General features: G+C 33.8%; 1 protein-coding gene across 2 annotated transcripts in view; it reads right to left on the reverse strand.

Annotated features, from left to right (window-relative positions):
* Positions 1-25943, reverse strand: part of CDH7 (cadherin 7) — a 193368-nt gene that overhangs the window by 89853 nt on the left and 77572 nt on the right. For both annotated transcript variants that reach the window (XM_001365629.4, XM_016431702.2), the window contains exons 4-6: positions 22427-22546; positions 8532-8699; positions 5918-6105 (exon numbers count right to left, since the gene is read on the reverse strand). In XM_001365629.4, coding sequence (XP_001365666.1) covers positions 5918-6105; positions 8532-8699; positions 22427-22546 — 476 coding nt within the window. The remainder of the gene's footprint in view (positions 1-5917; positions 6106-8531; positions 8700-22426; positions 22547-25943) is intronic.

Genomic DNA, 25943 nt, shown 5'->3' on the forward strand with positions numbered 1-25943 from the left:
TTGTCCCACTTTCCTTTCAGTGCTCATACCACACCAAACCACAAATTTGGATCACTGACTCCAATCACTTTCTTTGCTCCTGAGTAGAAAATAAATCAGAAGGCAGAGATACTTGAAATAGCAATAGTCTAGGTGAAACATGGTAAGAGAGCCTGAATTGGTGATGTAGCATGTCAATGCTTTATTTAGGCTAAATGGAGTGACTGAGAGTGCTTAAAGCTCTTCATTGGAATCCTGACTCAGATATTTACTACTTGTGTGACTGTACAAGTCACCTACCCTCTGTCTGTGTCAGTTTCCTTATCTATAAAAGTAGGGATAATAATAGCACCTAATACAAAGGGTTTTTGAGAGTAAATAATGAGATATCATATAGAAAGTGCTCAAGTAAATGCTAGTCTTAGTAAAGTAAGTTAATGCTTAGTCTTTCCTGATTGATTATTTCCTTCTGTACAGCCTCTGTTCCAAACCTTCTTTTCTTTAAGTCATCTGCACCAGTGGTGTTATCTTCAAAAAGAAATAGTTCCCTGCAGGGTACATATTGAATAGGCAATCACAAATTAACATTACCTATATTGTTGCATATTTTTACTTATTTCACTAAACATTTCCTGATTACATTTTAACCTGGTTCCAATAGCACTCAGTGGTTTTTCCATTTAGCCAGAGTGCATGAAACCACTGATATTACACTATTAACTACACTTTCTCTTCTAGGAGGACTTTGATTCATAATATTTTGAAAAAATTGAGGCAAATATCTGTTATTTCACAAACTGATTCACAATTCCAGCTTTAGATATTTATGTTATTTTCCATAGGTAAATGAAATAAATTCCCTATTCCCATCAGTTCTATTCTTCAAATAACCTCAGCATCACTCCTTGTCTGCTTTGCCACATGTTCAAAGGATGAGACAGACCCTGTAACTACCATCACTAATCCTTGATCCAATCTCCTTTTGTCTTATCCAAAAATTGCCCCTTAAATCATTCCTATGCTCTCCCTACTTTTTAACCTTTCCCTACTTTCTTTCTGCCTTCAAGCATGGCCAGATTTCCCCTGTCCTTGAAAAACCTTCACTTGGCCATGTTATCCCCTCAAAAAACTCTCCAGTTCTTATGCTTGTCTGCCTATACTCTAGCCTACATTTTCTTATCTCCCACTTGATTACCAATCTTTTGCAATTGGGCTATTAGTCCTCTAAGCCAATATACATTTGTCTCTCCAAAATTATAATGATTAATTCAGTAAGTAGTGTGTGCTATCAAATGATTCTCAGATCTTTAAACTGGTCCTAGCCTCTCTCCTGAGCCTTAGTCAATTAACTATTGAACATCATGAATTGGATGTCCTATAGGCATCTCAAATTCAACATGAAATAATTTTCTTTCTCCCAAATCCTCACCTCCCTTAAATGTCCCTGTTACTATTAAAGGCACATTCATACTTTAAGTAACCAAGGTTCATTACCTCAGTGTCATACTCGATTCCTTAGTCTCATTCACTTCACCTATCCAAATCCATTAATCCATTTCCTGCTCTCTTTGTATGTATGCCCCAGTGTTCTATTTTGAGTCTTCTCTCTTCTCTTTAAACTCTCTTGCTGACTTTATCAAATTCTTATATTCAATTATCATAATTATGCAGATCTCCAGATCTACAAAAATGATATATAACTCCAATAGTATATAAGACCTTAAACTTAACATGTCCAAAATAGAACCTATTTTCTTCCTTACTTCACTCTTCCTTCAAAATTGCTTATTTCTGTCCAAGAGCATTACCATTCTTTTAGTCATTTAGATGTATAACTTAGGAATCTTTAACTCTATACTCTAATTGATCTTTCATCTACAATTAGGAAGACTTTCTGATTCTCTCTCCCCAACATCTCTTAAATCTCTTCTCTCTGCTCCCACTAGGAGAGGTAAGCCTAAGGATGTCCTTGTCCAAGAACCTCTTTCCTCCTCTATGTAATTAGTCAAAAAGAATTAATTAAGTGCTTGCTTTGTGCTAAGGCTATGCTAAATATTGGGAATACAATGAGAGAAGAGGAAAAACAAATCTAATCACACAAAAAATGATTTCTACCTTCAAATAGTTAAAAATCAAATTTAAAATGTGTATATGTATGTATGTATATATATTTATATATATATATATATATATGTATGTATGTATGTAATGAACACATAGGGAGGTAGAAGGGTTAACTTAGAAAGGATGTCTCTATTCTTGTGTAACCTGGGGGTAGATTTGCAGAAAAGTCTTTGCACAATGTAGGATATTTCAGTTGAGCCTTGAAGGGAGCCAGGGAAATAAAAAAATGGAAATTTAGTAGGAAGAGCATTTTAGATTTGGAGGACAGCAAGTGAAAAGTTACAGAGAGGTGAAACTGGGTTTGTATGAGGAACAGCAAGTCAATCTGTATAACTAGACCTTAATTCATGGAAAGGAATAAAGTATATGGAAACAAGAAAGATTGAAAGGGAGGCTGGTAGTTATTCATAAACCTGAAGTCTAAAAATTCACACTTTGGAGGACATGATTCTCCTCTCCAAGGCTGACACTTGGATGAGAACTTGTGTACATGTCTACCACTTTCTCCTCAGGGCTAGTTTTTACACACTTAAAGATTATAGGGGCTTTCTTCTAGGGAAGTATAGGTGAAAGGATGTAGTCCTTTCTCTCTCTCTCTCTCTCTCTCTCTCTCTCTCTCTCTCTCTCTCTCTCTCTCTCTCTCTCTCTCTCTCTCTCATAGGAACCATCAAACTCTTCTAAGGATATAGGATCTTGAAGTAGTTTTAGAAAGATTAAGGATTTTGGGGAAGGGAGTGCACCTGGAGCCCTGGCTTACTCTTAATTCTGCTGCCTTCTAATCTCAAAAAGAACTAAGATCCCAAGTTTGCAAGTGTACTTCTGTATTTTTTAATACCTTTGATATCTAGGGGTGGGGTCTGTCCCAGATAGACTAAACTAACCATTATATCCCCAGTCACTGAAACTAAGTCTTCATGAAGACCCTAAGGCCATGTGCATGCTGTCCATCTGGAAATGTTATGCTGCTAGGTTCTAAACACAGGCTAGCAACACTCTAAGCTCATCAAATCAATCTGGGAACTCTTTCTACTCTACATAGCTCAGATTCCTAGCTTCCTTTTTTATTTGGTATTTATTCATTAATTTTATAAGCTACCAGAAACTAGTGAATTCAAATCAACTGTTTGGCTTTGTGAATGGATTTTTCATTTCACAATTGGTTTTATTATCACAAAGAATCATCTATTTTTAATCTATTTTTAGAAAATGTAATTTCATTTTTTCTCCATTATGCTAATGTCCTTCAATCTATGTTATTTGGACCCTACCCTACCAACAAAGAGTGAAAAAGACTATTTTTGATTAAAATTTAAAATTGTATATCAAATGTACTTTAAAATGTCATTATTTTTACCAACAATTTTAGAACTTATAAGTGTTAAAATTTAAAAAGATTTTAGGGGGGGAGGCTAGGTGACTCAGTGGATTGAGAACTGGGCTTAGAGATTCTAGGTTCAAATCTGGCCTCAACCACTTCCTAGCTGTGTGACCCTGGGCAAGTCACTTGACTCCCATTGCCTAGTCCTTACCACTCTTCTTGGAACCAATACACAGTATTGATTGCAAGAGGGAAGGTAAGAGTTTAAAAAAAAAAGACTTCCGGTTTCATTATTCAATATCTAAAAATTCTGAAGTTCACCAAGCTTAACTGGATGATACAAAGTCATACTATGAAATAATAGAGACCCCCCAAATCATAACCTTAGCAGTTATTTGGGCTTTTTTTTAACCTTATCTTCTGTTTTAAAATGAAACCTGAGTATTGTTTCCAAGGCAGAAGAGTGGTAAGGGCTAAGCAACTGGGGTTAAGTAACTTTACTAGAGTCACATAGATAAAAAGTGTCTGAGGTCAGATATGAACCCAGGACCTTCTATCTCTAGGTCTGGCTCTCTATCTGCCCCAGTTATTTATGCTTTTCAGGATACAAGAAATACTAAGTATAGTAATTATTTTTTTAGAATATGATTTTCATTAAAAAATATAAACATCATGTCATGGAAGTAGAATAGCTCAAATAAGATAAATAGTATAAAGCATAAACGCAAAACTTCCATGTGTTTTTAAATTTAATTCCACATAAATTTAAATTTCAGAAAAAAACAAAAGAAAACAAAACATTCCACTATTCTGGAAGTTGCACCACAATGAGTGATAATATGTATGTGTGTCTGTGAATATATATGTATATACTTACATATGTACATTTATAATATACATATATAAATCAATATATAGGAATAAATAATATTTTTATTATTTGGTTAATATATAATATAAAAAGTTATATATGTTAATAGTATATCTCTAAAATTCTGAGGTTATCACAAGCAAATTTTGTTATGTCTCTTAAATCATATCCTTGATGTTATTATTAGAGGGAATCTTTTAAATTGGGGACATAGAACTACTTACATGGCTCCTGTGATTTCTGTCCTCTCAATTTCTCACAGAACTTTTAAACTCTTCTCTTTCACTTATTATAGTTATCTCCCTCATTCTTTTTATCATAATTGTGTATTTATGTATCTCTTCCCAAATCATCATCGCTTTGGACAGCAATACCTTGAGTTTAGGATCTATAGTTTTTAAATCCATTTCTGTCTTCTTGGTCCAAGTCAAAGAACTCTCATATATATATATGTTCTTCATAAATACTTTGAACTGGGGTGGCTGCTGGTTTGCTCAGTAGATTAAGAGCCAGGGTCAGAGATGGGAGGTCCTGGGTTCAAATAATGGCCGCAGGTACTTCCTAGCTATGTGACCCTGGGCAAGTCATTTAACCTTGGTTGCCTAATCCTTACCACTCTTCTGCCTTGGAACCAATACATAGTATTATTTCTAAGACTGAAGATAAGGATTTAAAAACTACTTTGAACTGAATAGACCTGGATGATATGTAACATTCCTTTGTGTTGAATTTTTAATTTCTTCTGCTTTTGTAAAATGTGTGCGGAGTGTTTCAAATTAACAAAATTATAGGTCTGTTTTACTCAACTATAGGATAAGCATTTGCAAATATAGTAATTTAGCATATAAGAATAATATACTGATGGGTCTTTTAGAAGTTGACATTATCCAATAATATCCAATTAGATTAATATCCAATCCATTATCCGATCCAAAAGAGAAAAACAAAGAACCTCAAAGATTATATTTATGTTATTATGAAATTACAACTTCCAAAAGTACAGTTTTGTCATGAGAAAAATTTTAAAATTCTTAGAAATGTCATTCATGTTCAATTGGAAAGAGAAGATGAAAAGGGTTAAAAACTAGATAATGTCTATGAAAGTTTAATTCTGACAGTAGGGCATTCAAGTACTGCATAATTTTCAACAATCTTAATTACTTCCAGTATTATAGACTAGGACTATAGATTTGACTAGAGAACGAAATGGAGGAATCAGTTGCACAAAATTCAAAGCTCCACAAGTATCTGAAAATAAATAGGGTGTGCTTTTAGGGGAAAAGGCATGAGGAAGCAATTCGACTAGATGTAGTACAGAGATTCTTGACCTAATAATTAGTGTCTTGGATTCCTCTGATAGCCTAGTAAAGTCTATGGACTTTCTAAGAGGAAACTTTTTAAATGAAAATACAAAGGATGAAAATGGAAAACGCTAATACTGAAATAGTTATCAAAATATTAAAAACAGGCACAAAGTTCATAGACTCCAGGTAAAGAACTGATTTTGCACATTCAATTAGTGGACATGAAAAAGGGCAAAGCCTAATCTTCACTGGGAGAGTTCTTTCATAGCTATATACTGTAATCTCAAAAAAAAAAACCCAAAAACTGCAACAAAAGATTACCTTCTGAATAGTAATGATTCCTTCCTGTGTATCTTTGTCAACAGAAATTTTGAAAACTCCCAGGCCATCACCATCCACAATCTTGTATTCCATTTCTGCGTTTGGTCCCACATCAGCATCAGCAGCTTTTATTCGTGCCACCACTGATGCCACAGGCAATGACTCTGGGACATTGTATTGGTAAGACCCTACAAAATTCAAAACAAGGACTGAAAACAATGTATTCCATTATCAGGAGGCATATATTATTCCCTTTTCTTAGTTGACACCAAAGTAACCTATACAAACAACAACAATAACAACATCAAAAATATTAGTCTATGATGTTTTTTTCAATCTCAGTTATAAAATGATGAACAATATGAACTGGTAAAGAGCTCTAAGAAATCTGATGGCTAAGATTATATAATGGAAACCAAATTACTATGTGAAAACATAAATGGGTGGCCCACTGAAAGTTAGGAGACAAAACATTCTAACTTGCATTCATGGTTAAATGAAATGCAATATATTTTATTTTTTTAAGAAATAACATAGAGTGATTTAAGTATAGTATATTTTGCATGGATATGAGAAAAATAAATAAATGTTATTTTTATTTTTAAAGAAATGGGTGTAATTCATTTTATATGGGATTAAAAAGATAAGGCATAATTCTGTGATATAACACTGCTTTCTATTTATATCTATTTAAGTTTTCTATGATCAAAAATATTTGAAATGTTATTTAATTCTGACAAAGAGAAAGAATCAAAGGAATACCACTATAATTAACTTTTTTTTAAGATAGTTTTTGGCTTGGGTTGATAATCAAACTGACCTTCCTTTAAAACTCTTTCTTTGGGAAAATATATTGCCATTTACCTTTTTTTTTCCTTTTCTTATTTTAAATTTGCTTCTGACATCCTATTTTAGTTCCATTTGGAGAGCGAATTATAGCTCACAAAGGGTCTTTTTCCTACTGCCATCTCTCTCCAGGGGAGTACAAAGTATACTGTTTTTTTGAAAGATGGTGTGGAGTGGGAGGGATGGAATGGGGAAAGAGGGAAAGAAGGAGAGAGAGTAAGCTGATTGGGAAGAATAAATCATCTATTATACTGAATCTTGGGATTTTCAACTTGCTGAAAAAGTATTTCCTCAGTCTTTTATGGTGCTAATATGAGTTTCAATTTCCTGATTGATCATTTTCAAAATTCCAATTGTTTACTTAGCAAAGTCACAAAGGTCATAGAAAGAGTTCAAAATTATAAAATCAATAAAATAAAATAAACCTAATAAAAAGTCTGCTTTACTTGGCTTTAATAAATAACGAAGTACCCATTAGGCAGAGAAAATTCATATTACCATGGTCAAACATAACAATGGAAACTAGACAAGTACTAAATGTCAACCCTTGCTATTATAGCCTTAGAGAGGTAAAAAAAAAAAGAAGAAGAAGCACTTATGTCTATAATGGGAAACAAGACTGTGAGATCATTTTTTTTAATATCAACATGTAAAAGACACCAAAATAAGATAATTAAAGGTTAAGTTCTGGGTTTCCTTTTCCCAACACTGCTAATAGGTGTTGTGGTATTTATAAATATTTTGTGATAGGAGAGGATTTGACTTTATCTTAATAAACTTTTTTTTGAGGAGGAGCAGAAAAAAGTAAGAGAGAAATTATATGAAGGGTTGGTGGCACAGGAGACAAGGCTGAGGCTGGGAGGTTCTGTAAAATGAGCTTTTTTCTTTGTTTCTCTATTTGACATGATTAGCTTTGAAAACCTATTTGAGTTTAATCTTATTTAACCTCCCTTTCTTTGGGATAACATTACAATAAAGTGACACCAAAATGAGTAAGATGGCCACCTCTACCATCTATCTATCTATCTATCTATCTATCTATCTATCTATCTATCTATGTCTACCTATTTATTCATTTCCCCTTTCTTTGGTGAGAGTAAATTGAAGGCATGCAATTTTGGGGTTTTATATTAATTTCTTTTGAAACACAGAAAATGCAATAAAAATATGGCAGAAATGCTAAAAGGGTATGCTAAAGTGTCTACGAATGGGTAAATAACTGTTGGAAATATATGGCTTCTTGAAAACTATGGCAATGAAGTGTAAATTCTAGTGGGTCAAATCAAGCTGGAAGATTTTTGAGACATAGAACTTTCCTAGTTAACTTCAAAAAAGCTCATCAATAGAAGGCTAGTTGCAAGGCGATGTCCTCCTCCCCCAACCCTGCCCTGAACAGAATCCTATGAAACCAGTGGTAAAAAATTTGTGTTCTGTAGCAGGTATTAGTTTATATGCCCCAAATTTGCCTCTTATCAAAATTAAAACAAAAGAAAATTTCTCAAGTTTTTTAATAGCTTAAAATTCTAATTATATGATTACCTAGACTGTCATATAAAATTTATATCCACCATTAACCTGAGGTTAAATATGCATATTACTGATAAAAGCACAATTTCAAATGAAGTTAGTAATGATTTTAGTGACATTAAAAGCATGGGAGGGCATTAATGTACTTCTTTCAGATATCCTATTGCACATTCAGGTTATTTTAAAACAAAATTATCGATGCAAAGATACTGTAGTTGTATTACTTAGTAAAGTATCTTACTTCTTGGAAAGCGGGGTGGATTATCGTTGACATCAGTAAGTGTGACTGTGACAGACGTTGTCCCTGATAGTCCTCCATTTTGCCCAACCATATCCTTTGCTTGAATTACAAGCAAATACTGGTCTTTAGCCTCTCTATCCATGTTGGGAAGGGCAGTCTTGATGACACCTGGAAAATTTCAAACCCCAGTAAAATAAATTCATATAATTGCATTTGTAACTAATAGCATTTGTACATAAAAACTAAATCCTCCTTTTTCCATTAAAAATATATATTCTAATTAAGAGCAATGGAATATTATGATAATTAATTTCAAAATCTTTTGTATACTTGTCACATAGCACAGTGCTTAGAATACTGTAAGCACTTAAAAAGAGCTTATTGGTTGATTAGTCTTATTTTACAACAACCCTTTACAGTAGCTTCTACAGGTTGCTTTACCTCCCATTTTTCATGTCAGGAAACTAGGACTCAGAAAAGTCATTTTATTTTCTTGTAGCTTCATAAGAGTTAGATTGGAACTCAGTTCTTCATGACTGCCAATCCAATACTGAATATGAAAAGAACTACAAGAATCTGTGCAAGTTAGTAAGACTAATTTGCTTTTCCTACTTAGAATTTGGAGACAAAAGGTTAAATATTGATTGTGCTTAAAATTGATGTTCTCAATATACATATCTGTAACACAGAGCAGAGAAGCTTACAAAATTTTTTTTAGGAATTTACATTGATGGTACTCTGTTGCAGTGAAATAGCATTTTGGTATCCATATTCATCGAATTATGCATTCTTTCACACTATTACTCTTTTTAATTGAATACCACTGGAAAACAAATTACCTTGCAGAGGATTCTAACTAAAAGTTAGCTTTAATGGCTAAATATATTGTGTGTCATATCAAATGTTATAATATTTGCTTACTATTCCTTGAGAAAGAAATTAAATTAAAAACTAGAAAAAATACATCTAACATTGATTTATTTCTAAGTTAGATCTGAAGTGATTCAGGAACAATTATATTACCTAAGCATTCTCTTTGGTATCTCTGTCAATATGGGAAATAAGCACTATCTTGGCCAATAATCTTATCTTAATCCAATAGGTACATTGTTAAAAGCCAGCTGATTACAATCATTTTCCATCCTTCTAATTCAACTACAGGAGCCAAATTGCCATTGCTTTGAGCATCTCCAGCTTTTCCAGTTATTCACAGATAGAAAAGCTAGTTACTCTAAATGAAGAACAGTATTTTCTTCACAGCATAAAATGTGTTATGGCATATTTGAAATATACATTACAGCAAAATATCTGCTATAAAAGTCATACCTATTATCTATGTTGCCTTCTTGGAAGGAGGTTTCTAGTGAGAATTTTTTTCCAGGGGATTTTATATAAGTGTACATGGTATACTTATCAAATATTCATATAAGACAAAGCTGAGAGGGATGGAAGACATGGTGGGAGACAGTTTAGAGATAAAAAAATCTTGACAGACTATAACAATGAGCAAGCTGGACCTACTAAAGATGTTATAATATAGATGAATGTACATTTCTATAGGTGGGTCCAAAAAATCAAAATTGCAAGATGCAACATTTTCTGTGGGAAAGAGCTGAATTGTGGAAAGAGCAAGACAGCAAACAAAATAATGAATGGAATCATATACTAATTTGAGGGGCATAATATACAGAATATAGGAAATAATGGTATTCTGCCATGCTCAGACCACATTTATAAGATTACGTTGTTATGTAAAATACTTTTTATTAGGGAGAATAAGAGGAAGGTTAGAAGATAAGAAGGGTCCTTTAGACCATTTCATATAAAAGTCTACTGAAGAAACTGGGGGTTGTAGCCTGGAGAAAATAAAGGGGGATTATTTGGGGTGAGAGGGTCATGATAGCTGTCATAGCATATATGAGGGACTGTCAGGTTAAAAATGATCACCGCCATCCTTGGTCACAAAAGAAAGAACAAGCAGCAATGAATAGAAATTGCAGAGAGGGAGATCTAGGTTCAATATAAAGAAACCTTCCTAATAACTAATGCTATTTAAAAGTAGAATAAGTTATAACCCCATTCACTGTAAGTTTTCCCATTGAGTATGGTTGATTGCTTATTGAGATGTCACAGAGGGCATAGTTTGACTAGATGTCTCCCCAGAGGAAGGGCACTGCAACTCAGAGATCCTAAATTCTATGATCATGACATAACTTGGAATGGCTGATAGAACATTGTACACTTAGGGAGCCTTCAACAAATGGTGAATGAATAATAGGTAGAATCTATTCTCTTGCTTCATATGTCAGTGATCATTGTTCATTGCTATGAGGAACTCTTAGGGTGTGGGGGGTAGAAAGGAAGAGGCTTTCATTAATTTAAGAAATATACTGATTATTTCCTCCTGATTTCTGGTCTGAAATAATAGAGCAATCTGAGTAACCTGATCCTTTTTTTTTTTTGTGAACAACACATTTTATGGCACATCCGTAGGGAAAACATGACCCCCTGAATTTTGAAAATTAACAACCCAGTTAAAGAACTATAAAATGGAACAAGATAAAATATCATTATCAGAATGTTTCTGCATTTATATTCAAATAAAATATTCATTGACACTATAGGGTTTTTTCCTAAAAATTATTTGAATCATACATACTGACTATAAAGATCTTCACAATCTAGATGACAATGAAATGACAGCTCTGATATGAGTAAGGGCTTAAGGCATCAATCACTTATTCTAAGACACTCTGCAATTCTATGCCTTTGCAAAAAATCACTGAAATAGAGGGGCAATGTGAGTAACACTACAGTTAGATCCATTCAGGCATCTGAACACTTTATAATTTAGCTTTGAAACAATGCAGGCAAAATATTCGAGAACAAACAGCAACACAAATGTTTGGTTCTGTTGATAAGTATCATTCCCTTACCAAAAAAAAAAGCCTTCCTAAAATCAGGACTATTCTATGAATATTTCATATTTGGTATTCATACAGCTGCTAGCACTGATTTCCAGAGGAAAAAGGATTGCCTTCTTCAGTACACATTGTCACCAAAGGAAGAAATATAAATACTCTGAATAAAGGATAGGGGCTTTGGGACCTATGTCTTTTCATCTCCTATTTGTGGAATACTAAGCAGCTGTTTTATTTATTTTCACTTTCTAAATATTACATATTCTTAGGCTAGAACATTTGGTTAGTGGAAAGATTTGTTATGTAGACAACTGAATTTATTAAAACAACAAACTACCAAATTAGAGAGATTTTCTACTCATCAAGTTTTAATTTTTAATTTCCATTCACTTTTCCTTCATCATCATTCCATGCTAAAGTAAAATTCCATAAGTAAGCTATCATTTTTGCAAGTTCGTTATTATGGAAAGAGAAGGCTATAGCTCTCAACTAATCAACAAAGTAAACAGCACAGTCAGCCTCCAAAGATTTTGTTTAATCATGCTATCTCTGACAGGAGATAGAATTATTAGGATAGAATTACTTTTATGCAAGTTAAACACTTGAATGCAAACCTTTAATTTTCTCTCTAGAAGCGATGCAGGGAATCAACCTTTATTCTGAAGTAAAAAACACTACCAAAATTTGGGTGGTAACGTGAATATGCAAACACTCATCCCATTTTTGACAAAGAAAACTTTGTTGGCAGAAAATTATTATATGACCAAAGAAATTAAGTCATGACATATTTCTAGTCTGTGTTGTATACTTCCTTTTTTCTATGAGTGTAAAAAAAAAAAGATGAAATTTACAAGTAAGAATTTACCAACTATATAATAAAAAAGTTTAGTCACTGACATATGTATGTGTGGTCCAAAATAAGGAGTAGTACACGTGGCAGTTGACTTCCCTATGAAGTGATGGGGGTTCAATCTCTTTTGATCACATCTCCCAAGATATGTGGAGATCTTACTGGAGTCAAAATTCCTTTTGAATCAATCTGTATGTGTAGGGTCAGCTATAGGCAGAAGAATCTCTCAGTGCTAGAAAATGATGCTGATGATGAAAGATGATTTGAGGATATATGTTTTGGGAAAACATTAGAATTTTTTATTTTATATTTCACTACATGATGAAACATTGACATAGTGATCAAAGGACATAGCAGAGAAATATCTATAATCCATGTCATTAAGAAAAGCATACTATGATTGGGGATGTAGACTCTAAATGATCACCCTAGTGCAAATATCAATATGATGGAAATAGATCTTGATCAATGACACATGTAAAACCCAGTGGGATTGAGTTTTGGCTATGGGAATGGGGTGAGAGGAGGGGCGGGAAAGAACAAAAATCATGTAACAATGGAAAAAATTTCTTAATTAATCAATAAAATAAAAATTAAAAAAAGAAAAGTATACTAAATGAAAAAAATATAAACATTTTCCCACCTTATCAGTGGTTTGTTAGGTATAAACTGGATTTTCACATATTCTAGAAACAGACAATGCAGTATAAATGTATGATACAAGTGCATTTGGGGGACAAATTTTGCAAAAGAGTTTCACAAGTTATGACAGGGTTGAAAACTTCTGGAGCATCTCTGAACACAAAGTTAACAGTAATATGCAAAGGTCTTGGAGTTTGGTTTGGAATATAGCTTCTCCTGACAATACTAATGCTATAGTGCTCTACAAGACTTTCTGCAAGCACAAACTAACGAATACAACCTTCCCCAAAAGGAACAATCATGCAATGTATAATATCTATACACATATAATTAAGTACCGGCTAAAGTTGTGGGATAGGAGGCAGGAAGGTCCAAATTTAGGAACTTGTATTCTGACTAAACTTTGCAGTTTAAACTTTTTTAAAAAACTTTTTAAAGAAGCAGAGGGGTATAGGAATAAAAATGAATAAATGCTAGGAGTGAATTCATACCCCTGGAGAAATGGACTATGTAAGTGAGGGACAACAAGTGGGATAGTTTGCCTAGAACACAGAGTGCATGAAAGGGAGCAATGAGTAATGAGACTGGAAAAGTGAAATACAGACATTACAAAGCCTTTAAATGCTCAACAAAGGAGTTAATATCTTGTTCCGAGGCAACAGGTAGCCACTGGAGCTTTCTGAGCAAGGGAATGACAGAGTGAGCAAGTACATTAGAAATACAACTTTGGCAATTGTGTGGAGGATGGATTAGAGAGTGGGGAGACTTGTGGGCAGGAAATCAAAGAGGAAATAATTCTCAAGCTTGTGATCCTGTGACTAGACAACAGAAGACCAATATGATTAATGGAGCAGAGGTAGAAATGTTAAGGCTTCACAGCTGACTGGATAAAGGAAAAAAGTGAAGGGTTATTCTGAAATTTTTATGTAGGGGTTCATACTTTTCCCTCACAACAAATACACTGCATATGATGTTTCCTTGGTTCCATTTCTTTCTTTCTTTTTTTTTCTTAAAACCCTTACCTTCCGCCTTGAAGTCAATACTTTGTATTGGCTGCAATCCACTGAGCCACCCAGCTGCCCCCACAGTTCCATTTCTGAATGTCTTACTTTCCTTTAATATTCTAAACTGAAGACTGAGAAGAGCCTAGAGGAAGCTTCCTGCAGTGGCTCTGTGTCAGACTGCCTGATTCCTCTTTTCTGCCGGTTACCCATCCTCTGGAGCTCCCTCAGGAACTCGGCACCTCCCAAACCAGTACTGAGTTCTGAATTTTCTGCTGGTGCTGCTATGTACCTGATTTCTCCTATGCCAAGTCACTAGGGTTTTTAATAAAATTTTATTGAAATGAACTTAATTGAATTGAAGATATTTGGACTAATTCAGCTATACCAAAAGATACAGTGAACATAGCTCCAAAACAAGGCTAATGTGTCCCACTACCTTTCTGATAAGCCATAGGAGAATTTACTCACAGATTTAAAAATTCGGTAGTTAGCCATTGTTCTTTTACTTTAGCTAGATTAAAGTCACTTATTTTCATGGCAATGTCTTTTCAGAGGAATATCTGAACTTAAGGCCAAGAGGTTTAATTCATTACAGACTGAATAACTAAAATGTTTGTACAAATACAGCTGTAGTAGTAGCAGTAGTAGTAGCAGTAGTAGTAAATTTTAATTATATTTACTATGAGTCTGAATTCTCCATATAGTTTTGCTAAGATAAATTAAACATGGTTGTCCACAATCCTGGAGTGTCTTTAGAGGACACACATAAAAGGTACATTTGATAGAGGCTTTTTAGGAGGAGTACTGTGAAAATAAAGGGCAAGTTTGTAAAACTAATATAGACAATGGATTTGATTATTGATTGTAAACTGATTTCAGATACTCTGCTTTCTAATATCATGTTTATAGTGCTTAGATTAGGGAGAGGGTAGACTTATTAAGTATTTAGCCAGACCAGTGTGTGTACTTAAATAAGTAAAGAAAGTCTCAACTGCTGCTCAGCAACTTAGTCTCAGAGAATTTCCTAAGGTATTAAGGGTAGCAATGGAAAATAAAGGGCACAAGGAATGATGGACAGGGGCTTGAGATCAGAATCTCCCTGAGCCTGGTTGGGTCAGAATTCCTAGGGACAGTTGATTAGCTGTCACTCTGGACCTGAGAGAGGAAGGAGACAGGCGTATGTGTGAATCATCTTAAAACCCATCCATTAATATCTACTGGATGTGGTGTGGAGTCATTCTTCAGTCTTCTGCTGGACAGTGATTATAGAGTGGAGTATCTACTTGGAAGAGACCATCTGTGGACATCACACCTGGGATTCCTGTTTCTGGCTCACAGAGGACTCTTTGTGACATACTGATACTCTGCTGGACTTGCCTTTAAATAATTTAGGTTTTAGTCTAGCGTAAGTCAGATATTGTTTATTTAGTGGGTAAAAGAATTCAGATTTCACCTTGCCCCATTTCCCTTTCCTTCACCCTTCTATGTTAAATAAATTCAATATTTATATGTTTTTCTGTCTGTATTATTTTCCTTCCCCCATCCAAATTATATATACCTTTAACATAAGACATTGCAATGGGGAACACAGCTGATACTTTACAGTATCATGTTTGCCTGAAACTGAAGCCACTTCTGTAATCTGAGATATCATGACCCCCATAAGTTGATTGATTGACTGATCAATCCATTCACCTTTGGACCTCAGACTCTGGAACTGAAGCAGAAGACAAACTCTCAAAGCTCATTCTGTCCGGGCAGTTCCAGACCAGACCATCCAGGGCATGCTTCTAATCCTACCCGATCATCTACCCCCAATATATTCTTGTCATTTCCTTTGCCTCTGCACATATATGCTCCTTTATCCAAAACTTTTCTCTTACTCCAACAAACATGATCAACTTATTACTTCATGAAAGAGTGTGTAGACAAACTTGCTTAGTGCCTCACTTATCATCCCTGTGATTGCAGGAAAAAAGAGCTTGCTTGGACCACTCTCCTATATTTACTCTTTCCCCAACACAAATGTAAGCTCCTGGAGGGGCAGAGCCTGGCTTTTGTATTCATATTCCCAGTATTTGGCACAGCAATTAGCACATAGGAAACACTCAATGAATGCTTTTCATTCATTCACCAATTCCTTAATTCACGGAGAAACATATCTGCGACATCAATATATTTCTTTAAGGTTTACAGAGTATTTTATAAAAATCCTAATGGCAGTCCTGTGAGATAGGTACCATTTTACATAGGAGGAAGCTGAGGCTCAGAGAGGTTAAATGATTTGTCCGTAGTTACACACATTGTCTCTAATAAATATCATATGAGCTAAGTTGCATCCACTGTAGTTAACATGGTCGTTTATGAATTCTCACATAAGGCAAGAAGGAACAAATTAATAAGTGATATCACTGAGTGCACTGATGAAATCTTCATATCCCTAAAGAATATAGGGGTGTAGTTTCCTAACCATAATAATCACAACACTTCATCCCAGGAAAGGGTATAATAAGGATCAAGTCAATCATTACTTCTTATCCATTAAAACATACAATAATCCCATTTCAGACTTTCATCTTGGTTTAGCCTTAAGGTAGGAAAAATATGAATAAACTGGCACTGAGTTAGATGATGTCTTATAAAATATTAATGAATATTAATTTATAAGTAAAAAATCCCCTCCATTATGAAAGGCAGAATGTATACTCCGTATCACCAAATTTTAGTATTAAACCTTAGTGACTCTCTAGTGCACATCATACCAGAAAAGGGATCACTACCATCACAGTGCTGTTAAGGAGTTTCTCTTTAAAGACTGGCAAAGGGGAGGGGTATAAGGAAAGAGATTAGTCTCATTTTTGGATTGCTCTAATTGTTAGGAAATTTTTACTGACATCAAATTTAATTTGCCTCTTTTGAATTTCTTTCTCTGTACCTGGTTCTGCCCTCTGGACTGAAGAGAACAATTCTAAAGCCTACTCCACTTGATAGCAATTCAAGTCCTTGAGAACACTTCAAGAATCAGTTGAATGACCCTCATAGTCTAGATCTCAAGGCCCTTTGTTCCCCTTTGGACACTCTCCAACTTTTAAATGTTCCTGTTAAAATATGGTACCAAGAACTAGACAGAAAACTTCAAATGAGATCAGATGAAGATGAAATTGTGGAAAGGAAACTAGACTGACAGTTGGTGGGGGGAGGGGCAACTGGGAGTGGCAGTTGGGTCTTGTGACTAGCACTTGCTTCCTGCCCCGTTTTTCTTCCTTCCTGGTGTTGGAGGAAGGAGGATCTCATTCAGCCCAGTCTGGAGTGAAGTACCTCTATTCTGTTCAGCCTGAAGACACAGGCTTCTGAAAGTTAGAACTGTTCTTGTTTGCTTTCTGTCTACTGTTAAGATTCTGAATTAGACAAAGTGAGGACAGATATAGAGTAGACGGGAGTGGGAGAAACCCGCCACCAGCCGGTGAGGCCGGGCTTCAGCTCCAAAAGCTGAGGAAAAAAACTCCAATCCCAACTTGTTATTAAACTTTATATTATTTCAATTCACAGTCAGATAAGTGGACTATCTTTTCTGGTGCATAGAGGGAGCTGAACATCAGTTCAGTCAGTCAACGACAAATAGTCCTTTTCGGACCCCTGCTGCTTCCTCTCGGCAGGGGGAATCTCTTTCCTTTGCCTCACCAAGCAATATTCCCTCTCTCCCCTTAAACTCCTCCATACCCTGCTATAGACCTCACATTATTCCCCGGTTTTTCATATCCATTTCCATCTTTGTCAATAAATATTACAAAGTACAATGTGACTATAACCTCCCTCCCTAGAGCCTTCCTGTTCCAGGAGGAATATTGAGAACACTTTTTAAAATGGGGGATTTATAGAAGTACAATTGTTGAGAATGTTCATGAAGGGAAAGGAGGGATAATTTGCAATTTGTACTGGTAGAGGAAATCTCCACATCAGTGAGCCCACATATCAACTGGAGAATTGAAGAGAATCTGTTTTAGAACTGAGATCAGATAATGCACTAGAGTCCCATATTTCCTTTTTTAATGCTATATGTGCATTTTCCATGATTTATTTGAATTCTCATGTGATGTCTGTACTAAACTCTTAAATACAAATATTAGATGTTCATGTTTATATTCTTTTAACTGGTGGATGAAGTAAACCATAACAACCTGGATAGGTACTTAAGAATTGGTAAATCTTGATTCTCAGGAATTCTCAAATCTAGAAAAGTATCAAAAACTATTTTTTTTTCCCAGCATACATCACCAATACAAAAATAAGACTCTTCTACAATTTCTAATGTATGCTAATGAATAGATATAATAGATGGAGACAATGATACTTGGCCAAGAAAAGATAAAACATGGTGGGAGCTGAGGGAGAAGATAGTAGTGTTTACGTATTTTATTGGCTATCTCATAGAAAAGATACTTGACTTGTTCTGCTTGACCCCAGACGGCAAAAAAAAAAAAGGAGGAGGAATGGGCATATGTTGTAAAGAGGAAAACTTTTATTTGCTGTAAGGGAAAACTTCCTAACTATCAATGTTATGCAACAGTGAATGGGATTACTTTAGGAGGTGATAAATCCACCTCATTAAAGATTTTCAAGCAATGGCTGAATGACTACAGTACTTTGTTGGGAATATTGTTCCTGTCTCCTTATGAGGAAATTTAATAAATGTGAGGTTCCTTTCCAACCCTGAAATTTTCTCTATTTCTGTCTGTGAATTTGTGACCTAGAAAAAGAAGCAAAAAAAAAATCCTTCCATTACGTTTCTAAAAAACATTTATAAATTCAATTTTGTATTAGTTTTATGTAAAAAACTAATCACATCCAATTAAGAATTCTAAGACATTGTACTGTTTAGTTCCCTTGTTTGTTGTGTTTTTTTTTTAAACTCGGTCTCCTTATCTTGGTCCGGTTAGAAGTACAGTGACTACTTATAGGCATGATTCCATAGATCAGCCTATTTGTTTTGCCCTGTTTCCATTCTGGCCTATTTTTATCCTCTCTTGGAATTATGATCACCATATTTGTGCTGTATTCAGTGGGCATACTTGGTAGAACTACCAAGATTAAATGATCTACCAGATCTACCAGTAACCATTTCCTACCGTTCTTAAAGAACAGAAGTTTATCCTTAAAAATAAATAAGTTCTGGAATGATTTAGGTGAATTCAAGCTATAAGCATGGGAATGGGCTTTTGAATATTTCTTCAAATGTTATAGAGCTATCTTTCAAATGCTTTGTCATAGTTATTGAATGTCAAAATAAAAACATGAATTTTTACATAGAATTCATTTTTATTGCTATAGATAAAGAATTTGAGGCAGAAAGATAAACAAAACGTTTCCATCTGGACACTCAGCTTGTGAGCAGTAATCCCACAAATGCAATTGGTAGTATCTTGTGATGTCACCACCCTACTATGTACTTGAAAGATTTACAAGGCATGTAAAAGTATTACTAATATGGAAACTACAACTTGGTCCTGTTTTTATACAATCCTCATATAATTTATTTTCAGGTGAGATTTCCCCCCTCCCATATCATCATTCTTTCTTCATTTGAACCTCTTAGGTTTTGAAATATAGGAAATAATGTTATTTCTCACAAACATAAGAACCAGATTAACAGCATACAAGAATGATGAACTGAAAATGGATTCACAGCTTTTTGTCTTCTTTGGGATTTCCAACTTTCAGTCTGCATTGGGGGAAAAAGTATATTTTTAAAAATTTTTCCCTTTCTGCCAGACATGCATTCTCCAAGGTGTGAATTACCAAAACAGCATAAGGCTGAATGAATGAATGCATTTTACCTGCACTAAAGCCAGTAGAAACCTAAGTCTCAATGGTCACATGGGTTTCAAGACTTCAATGTCCTTCTTCCTTTCTGAACTTCCCCAACCCCTTCCCCCAAACACTCTGGTATTACCATTCATTAGCTCGGAAGGAGGTTTGGAAGTCTTCAAGTCCGATCCATTAAGTTTACAAATGAAGAAATTTAGAGCTAGAAGTTTAAGCACCTTGCCCTAGGTTTCCCAGATAGTAAATGACTAAGCCAGAATTTGAACTGAAGCTCTGTGACTTTATGTCCAACATTTTTTCCAACATATTTTACCCACTTTACTCCTATGACTAAAAAGACAAAGATGATACATAAATGGTAACTGCCAAAATATTATAGGATAATGTTATTTCTCTAGTGGACTGAAGAATTTAAGGCTATTGTATACTGCCTTAGTAAAGTAATGCTGGAAAGCTATTGCAAAACATAACATTGCCATTATTACCAGCTACACAATTGTGAAAACCTTATAATTTTTACATGTTATTTGGTGACTGGTTATGCAATTTTAGGGAGTGAAATTTCTCGATGAAACTGTCAGAAACTTTTCAATGTCAAGCTGTGCTAAAAAGGAATGATATATGGGGAAAGGGTGGGTGTTTAGATTTAGGTACCTTTCATCTATCATTAAATAGATCACCAACGTGCTCTTTACATTCAAATTGTACATTTACTTTTTTTTATTTAATTGCCTTTATGTTCACTTATCTAACACTGGTCCATCATGTCATTCCCTTCATATAATTTACAATTATAAGTGCTGAATACATAATCAAGTACTCATTATTGCCTAAGTGAAAAATCTCAGGACACCTGAATTCAGTGAACTGGTAAACTGAGAATTGAAAACAACTCAACTTTTCAAGCAAGCTAACACGATTCTTTAAAAAAAAACTGCTTTAAATTATATGTGGAATTTCCTACAGTGATAAAGCAAGGTTATCAAAGTGCCTATTTCATAAAGTACAAAAGTGAGTTCAAAGAAAGCAAGAAGGTTGTTACAATCATATGTAATAGACTTGTTTCAGTGAGAACCAAATAATGGAGCTTTTTCTACTCTACTACGGAGACAGAGAGATTGGAAAATTTTAATCATTTAATTAATTTCCATATTAATGAAGGAAAACAGTGGAAAATATATTACTCATGGAAATCATGTAAGTCCAAATGGATGGGAAAATAAAAATCAATTTTAATAACAAATATTTCTAGCCCCTCAGTTAATGGTCTGCACTACTTCTAGTCAAATGACACTAATTCTTGATGTGGCACATACTTTTTAGTGTTTTTCACTCTCCTTAAATTTTCTTAGAGCAATTTTTCTGGATTTCACCTCTGCATGGCATAATGAAAATCGAGTGAGATTTGTAGTTAAATGACCTAGATTTTGAATCAGCTCTGTCATTTAGAACTTGTGTTACCTTTTAGAGCCAATTTAAGTTATTTGAGATTCATTTTCCTTATCTGTAAAATGAGAGAGTTGGAACAGGTGATTTCTAAGTCAAGGATCCTTAACCTTTTCTTTTATCAGAAAAACTATAGGCATTTTGGGAAAGCCAATGAACAAGTTCACATGTTTTAAAATATGGAAAATGAAATTTTGTTTTTTAGTTTTATATATATATATATGAATATATTTTGATTTTTAAAATTTAAATAAAATTTTATAACAAATAACTAATACAAATGTATATATGTTTATTTAATTAGTTGCCAGATCCTAGATTAAGAACCCCTTCAATATAGAGTATCATAGGTCTAAATGTCTGATCCTATGATTCCTCCATAACATTCTATTTTCTACCTACTCATTTGTAGACAAATGGATTATTCTGCAAATCCTACCCTATCTCTGCCAGTAGAATGTAAACTCTTTGAAGAGGTTGACTATTTTATATAGAGTACCTAATACTTCTTTGCATTTAGATAGTGTTTAATAAATGTTGGCTATTTCAATGGGATTTCTTGGATTTGATAGAACTGAATTTCCCCAAAACAAAAATCACACACAAAAATTATCTAGAGAACTTTGGAGTTTAATTTGGAATAGAATTAACCTGCAATTCCAAAATGGTTTAAAATGCATCAGTGTTTATTTGTAGTTCAGGCTGGGAGTGATATTGTTAAAAAATTGGCTTTCTTGATTGCTTTGATGAGACTAATATCAAGTATATCTGAGGGGGATAACATTTCCGGTAGTGAAGCATGCAACAGAAAAATGGAAGGCAGAAGGTGGTGATCTAACATAAGGTACAACTTGGATTACTAAGTGAATTCCATTATGGAATCAACACACAGTTAATCAGTTAATCAAGATTCAATAGCATACATAAGAAGAAGCAATTGAAGTCACCTTTAGTGATTCCCACAAATTTTAATAGTCTGATTAGCTTTGACAGGGAAAATTACAGACTTACCAAGACATTTTGAATAAGGCTGATAGAGATTGGGAACAACATGCATACTTCATGTTACAAAATGAATGTATTGAATAAAACAAGATCAGTACAAATAAAATATCTGGTGTCAGAATAGATTGTATTATCACTGTTTTATACAAATTCCAAGCAAAGAGATGTCAAATCCTTCTTCAGGACTGCACATTCCAGTTTTACCTGTCTTTGGCTCCACCGAAAAATATGGCTGTCCTTGAAGAATACTGTATACCACTCGGGCGCTGTTGCCATAAGTAGGATCATCTGCATCCGTAGCTGTTACTTGTACCACCGAGGTTCCTACATGCCATCAAAATACCATTTTAATTAAATTACACTAAATAAAAATTTTATAAATTCTAAATTATAATCATGGGTAAGGTGATAATCTTAATTGTTGTAAGGCATGTTTAAAATTTCTGTTTTAATACCAAGAAAAAATAAAAACTAGAAATATTTGTAAAATACTTTAGTGGATCAAAAAAATTCAGAATGATTGTTTTAAGGTACTAAGACAAGCAGATATGTGTTTCCAAGACAAATATGAATGAGGGTGATCTTTGGGTATTTTGATCTACCACATCCAATTGATGAATGCTCAAAAGTGGCAACGTTCCCGTAAGTTCTTGCTCCTGTTATTTGAGGTGGCTATCACGAGTTCAAATACTTAAGACTCAACAAACTTATTAGTAATATTTGACTACAGTGGTTCTAAAACTACAACCAGAATTAATTAACTATATTAAATATAGGGAAAAGAGAAAGTCTGGTTGACACCTCAATGTTAATGGGCTAGTTTTGTTCCTTGATGACATTTCTTTCTTTCTATTGTGGTTACCACTCGATGTCCATTTACATATGAAAGTTCCCTGAAAACAGAAAAAAATATGTCTTCTTTAATCAATTTTTAAATATCTTTAGTGCTCAGTAGTGTACTATAATATGCATACTGATTATTCATTAAATGTGTCAAATGACAGTGAAAGTAAGTGTACAAAAGTTTAGGGCTAGGAAAGATCTAAATGGTCATCTGGCCAATCTCTCAATCTCTCTTCATTTAAAAATGAAGAAATTGAATTTATTGGTAGAAATTATTATCTTAATAATAACTATATGATAAAAATATGGAATAGATAAATTCACATGCTTCCAGGGAAAGGTGTTTTGTAATGCTTAAAACAGGATGTAAATATATCATCATAATGCATCTTTAGAAATTCCCTAAATAATGCTGAAGGGAAATTCTTCTTTGAATTATAGCCATACAGAGTTACCTGAGGCATTGAGAGGTTATAGAGGTTAGATGACTTTCCCACAATTACAGGGTTAGTGTTTATATGAGGCAGGATTTGAATTCAAGGCTTCCTATACCTATAAGAAAAGTTCTCTATGTACTTTCATGTTGTCTCTAATTACCATCATTCTTACTACATAATACCATCATCTTGCCTTATATATTGCCTTTAGGGACATGATTTATTTCTAAAAATTTATCCACATATATTTTTAAAGTGATATTATGAATTGATTGTCTATGTCTTGTAATATAACTGTAATTTGTAGCTAAAGACATCATTTCTTTACTCTTTTAAGTGCTCTGAATATTCTTTTATCTTTTAATACTTATACTAATTATAAAAATGTTAGCTTTAAGATTTTCCTCATTTTCTACATAGTTGGTGAAAATGAGGTTATATTCACCTCAAAATTCCATTACTTGTTTTTAATAAAATTAAGGTATACCTATACATATACTCATACTGTATATGAGTGTGTGCATGTTTGTTTATAAACAAAAATAATTTACCAAACTTCATTTTTTTGAGCAGTAGCAATGCTCTGTTTACAAAAATATATACAAAAACTACCTTCATCATGTATTCTAGATAGCACCATCTATTTGTTGACATCATCACTTTCTTCTAGATTTAATGGCACCGGAGGTGCTGCCAAAAGGTTTATGAATGATATAAATGCTTTTTTTTTTTTGAAAGACCAAAACAACTTCCAAAAGGCAAATGAAACAGCCTGATAAAAACTGAAGCCTATTAAAATTTGTTGCTAGAGGTAAATTCTAAGACAAAAAAAAACAAAAAAAACAAAACCTCTTCTGAGAAACACATTTATTCAACAATAACTTTCATATTCACAAAGAACAGTTACATTTCTAGTATTATTTTCAACAACGTTATTTTGAGATGTTTTGATCCTCCTACTGCTGTTTATCAACAAATCAAAAATATTTTCTTGATATTTATAAACAAACATTTCTTGGATATTCTATACTATTTGAGGAATACTATAAGTTCTAAAAATTATTCCACAAGAATAAACTATGACTGAAGATATCCAATATATTCAAAAATAGTGAATACTTTTAAAACCTCAATTCAATATTAGTGCATTATTCACTGTAATTGTAAAGGAAGCCCTTAAGGCATTTAAGAATGATTTTCTAAAAAGCTCTGAGCCAAGTTTTTACATATGTCAATCTAACAAGCAAAATAACACACATATATGAATGCTGCATTCATACACTTTAATGTCAGGGTGGCACTGTCAGAATCAATACTAAGGTGCATTATTTGGCCTCAAAAGTATATAGTTCTCTAAAAAATAGCTGATATTAAGCTACTTTAAAATATGTATGAAATAGCCACATTCTGTCATTACCTAGACACAGGAAGCCTTCAGTATGTCAGAGAAAATTGTGCATGAGTGTCCCTATGCTGTAAAGGGGTATATGCATACTATGTTTACCAAAATGTCCCTTTATTGCTCCCATTTTTGTCATTCCTCACTCAGATCTATTCTAAAAGGAAAAGTGTATTCCCTCTCTCCCTGTTATTTCCTCCCAGGGGGCCACTTTTGTTGTCTATGAAACATCTTTAAGAATCACTCTGAAATATTGGGAACAACAGTAAAAGAAAAATGAATGATCCTTTTTGGTGAAAGTAGAGGTATTCAAAGGCCTATTAATGGTGGTATACTGCTGCAATGAAGTTCAAACTTCTGCCTGAAGGAAAGAAACCAAAAAGGCACCAAAATTTCTAACTTTTGAAGCTTTCAGTTCCTGTGGTTATGGTATTAGCAGTGATAGCCAGGGCAAATCTCCCTGCATTGTTTCCTCTATTTTAATAGTAAAATACCTACTAAATCAGGAGAAATGATAGGGGTAAATATAACACCCTAAATGTAACCACCAAGTACAGTATTTGACAAGAAGTGTTTTTTATTTGAAGGAAATTAATACAATCGGAAAGTTATTGTGTTCAACTGTGCTTTTAATCATTGTTTTTTTTAACTAAGCTTTTATTATGAAAACTAGAGATCCTTAAAAAACAAATTAAACACAAAGAACAGTCTATTCCTTATTCTACTACTCCTTAGGTCTCTGAGCGTTTATAATTTCTTTTCTTCTGGATTCTTTTCTGCACAGTTGACTAAAATGGCTGTATTTGAACAAATTAAATGACATAAGAAAAGATTCTTATTTCCTGATACAGAAAAACACACAAGATATGCTTTACTTGATATTCTGCCAGCAATACAACAATTCCATCAAGCTTAGCACATTTTTCTTCTATCACAGACAGTAGGTTACTTTGAGCTTAATGTAAACTCACTGTACACATTCCATTTAAGTTTATGGAGAAATTATAACATGATTAGAAAGTGAATGTAAATGGACATTTAT

This window comes from Monodelphis domestica, chromosome 3 (assembly GCF_027887165.1).
Source record: "Monodelphis domestica isolate mMonDom1 chromosome 3, mMonDom1.pri, whole genome shotgun sequence".
Taxonomy (NCBI): Eukaryota; Metazoa; Chordata; class Mammalia; order Didelphimorphia; family Didelphidae; genus Monodelphis; species Monodelphis domestica.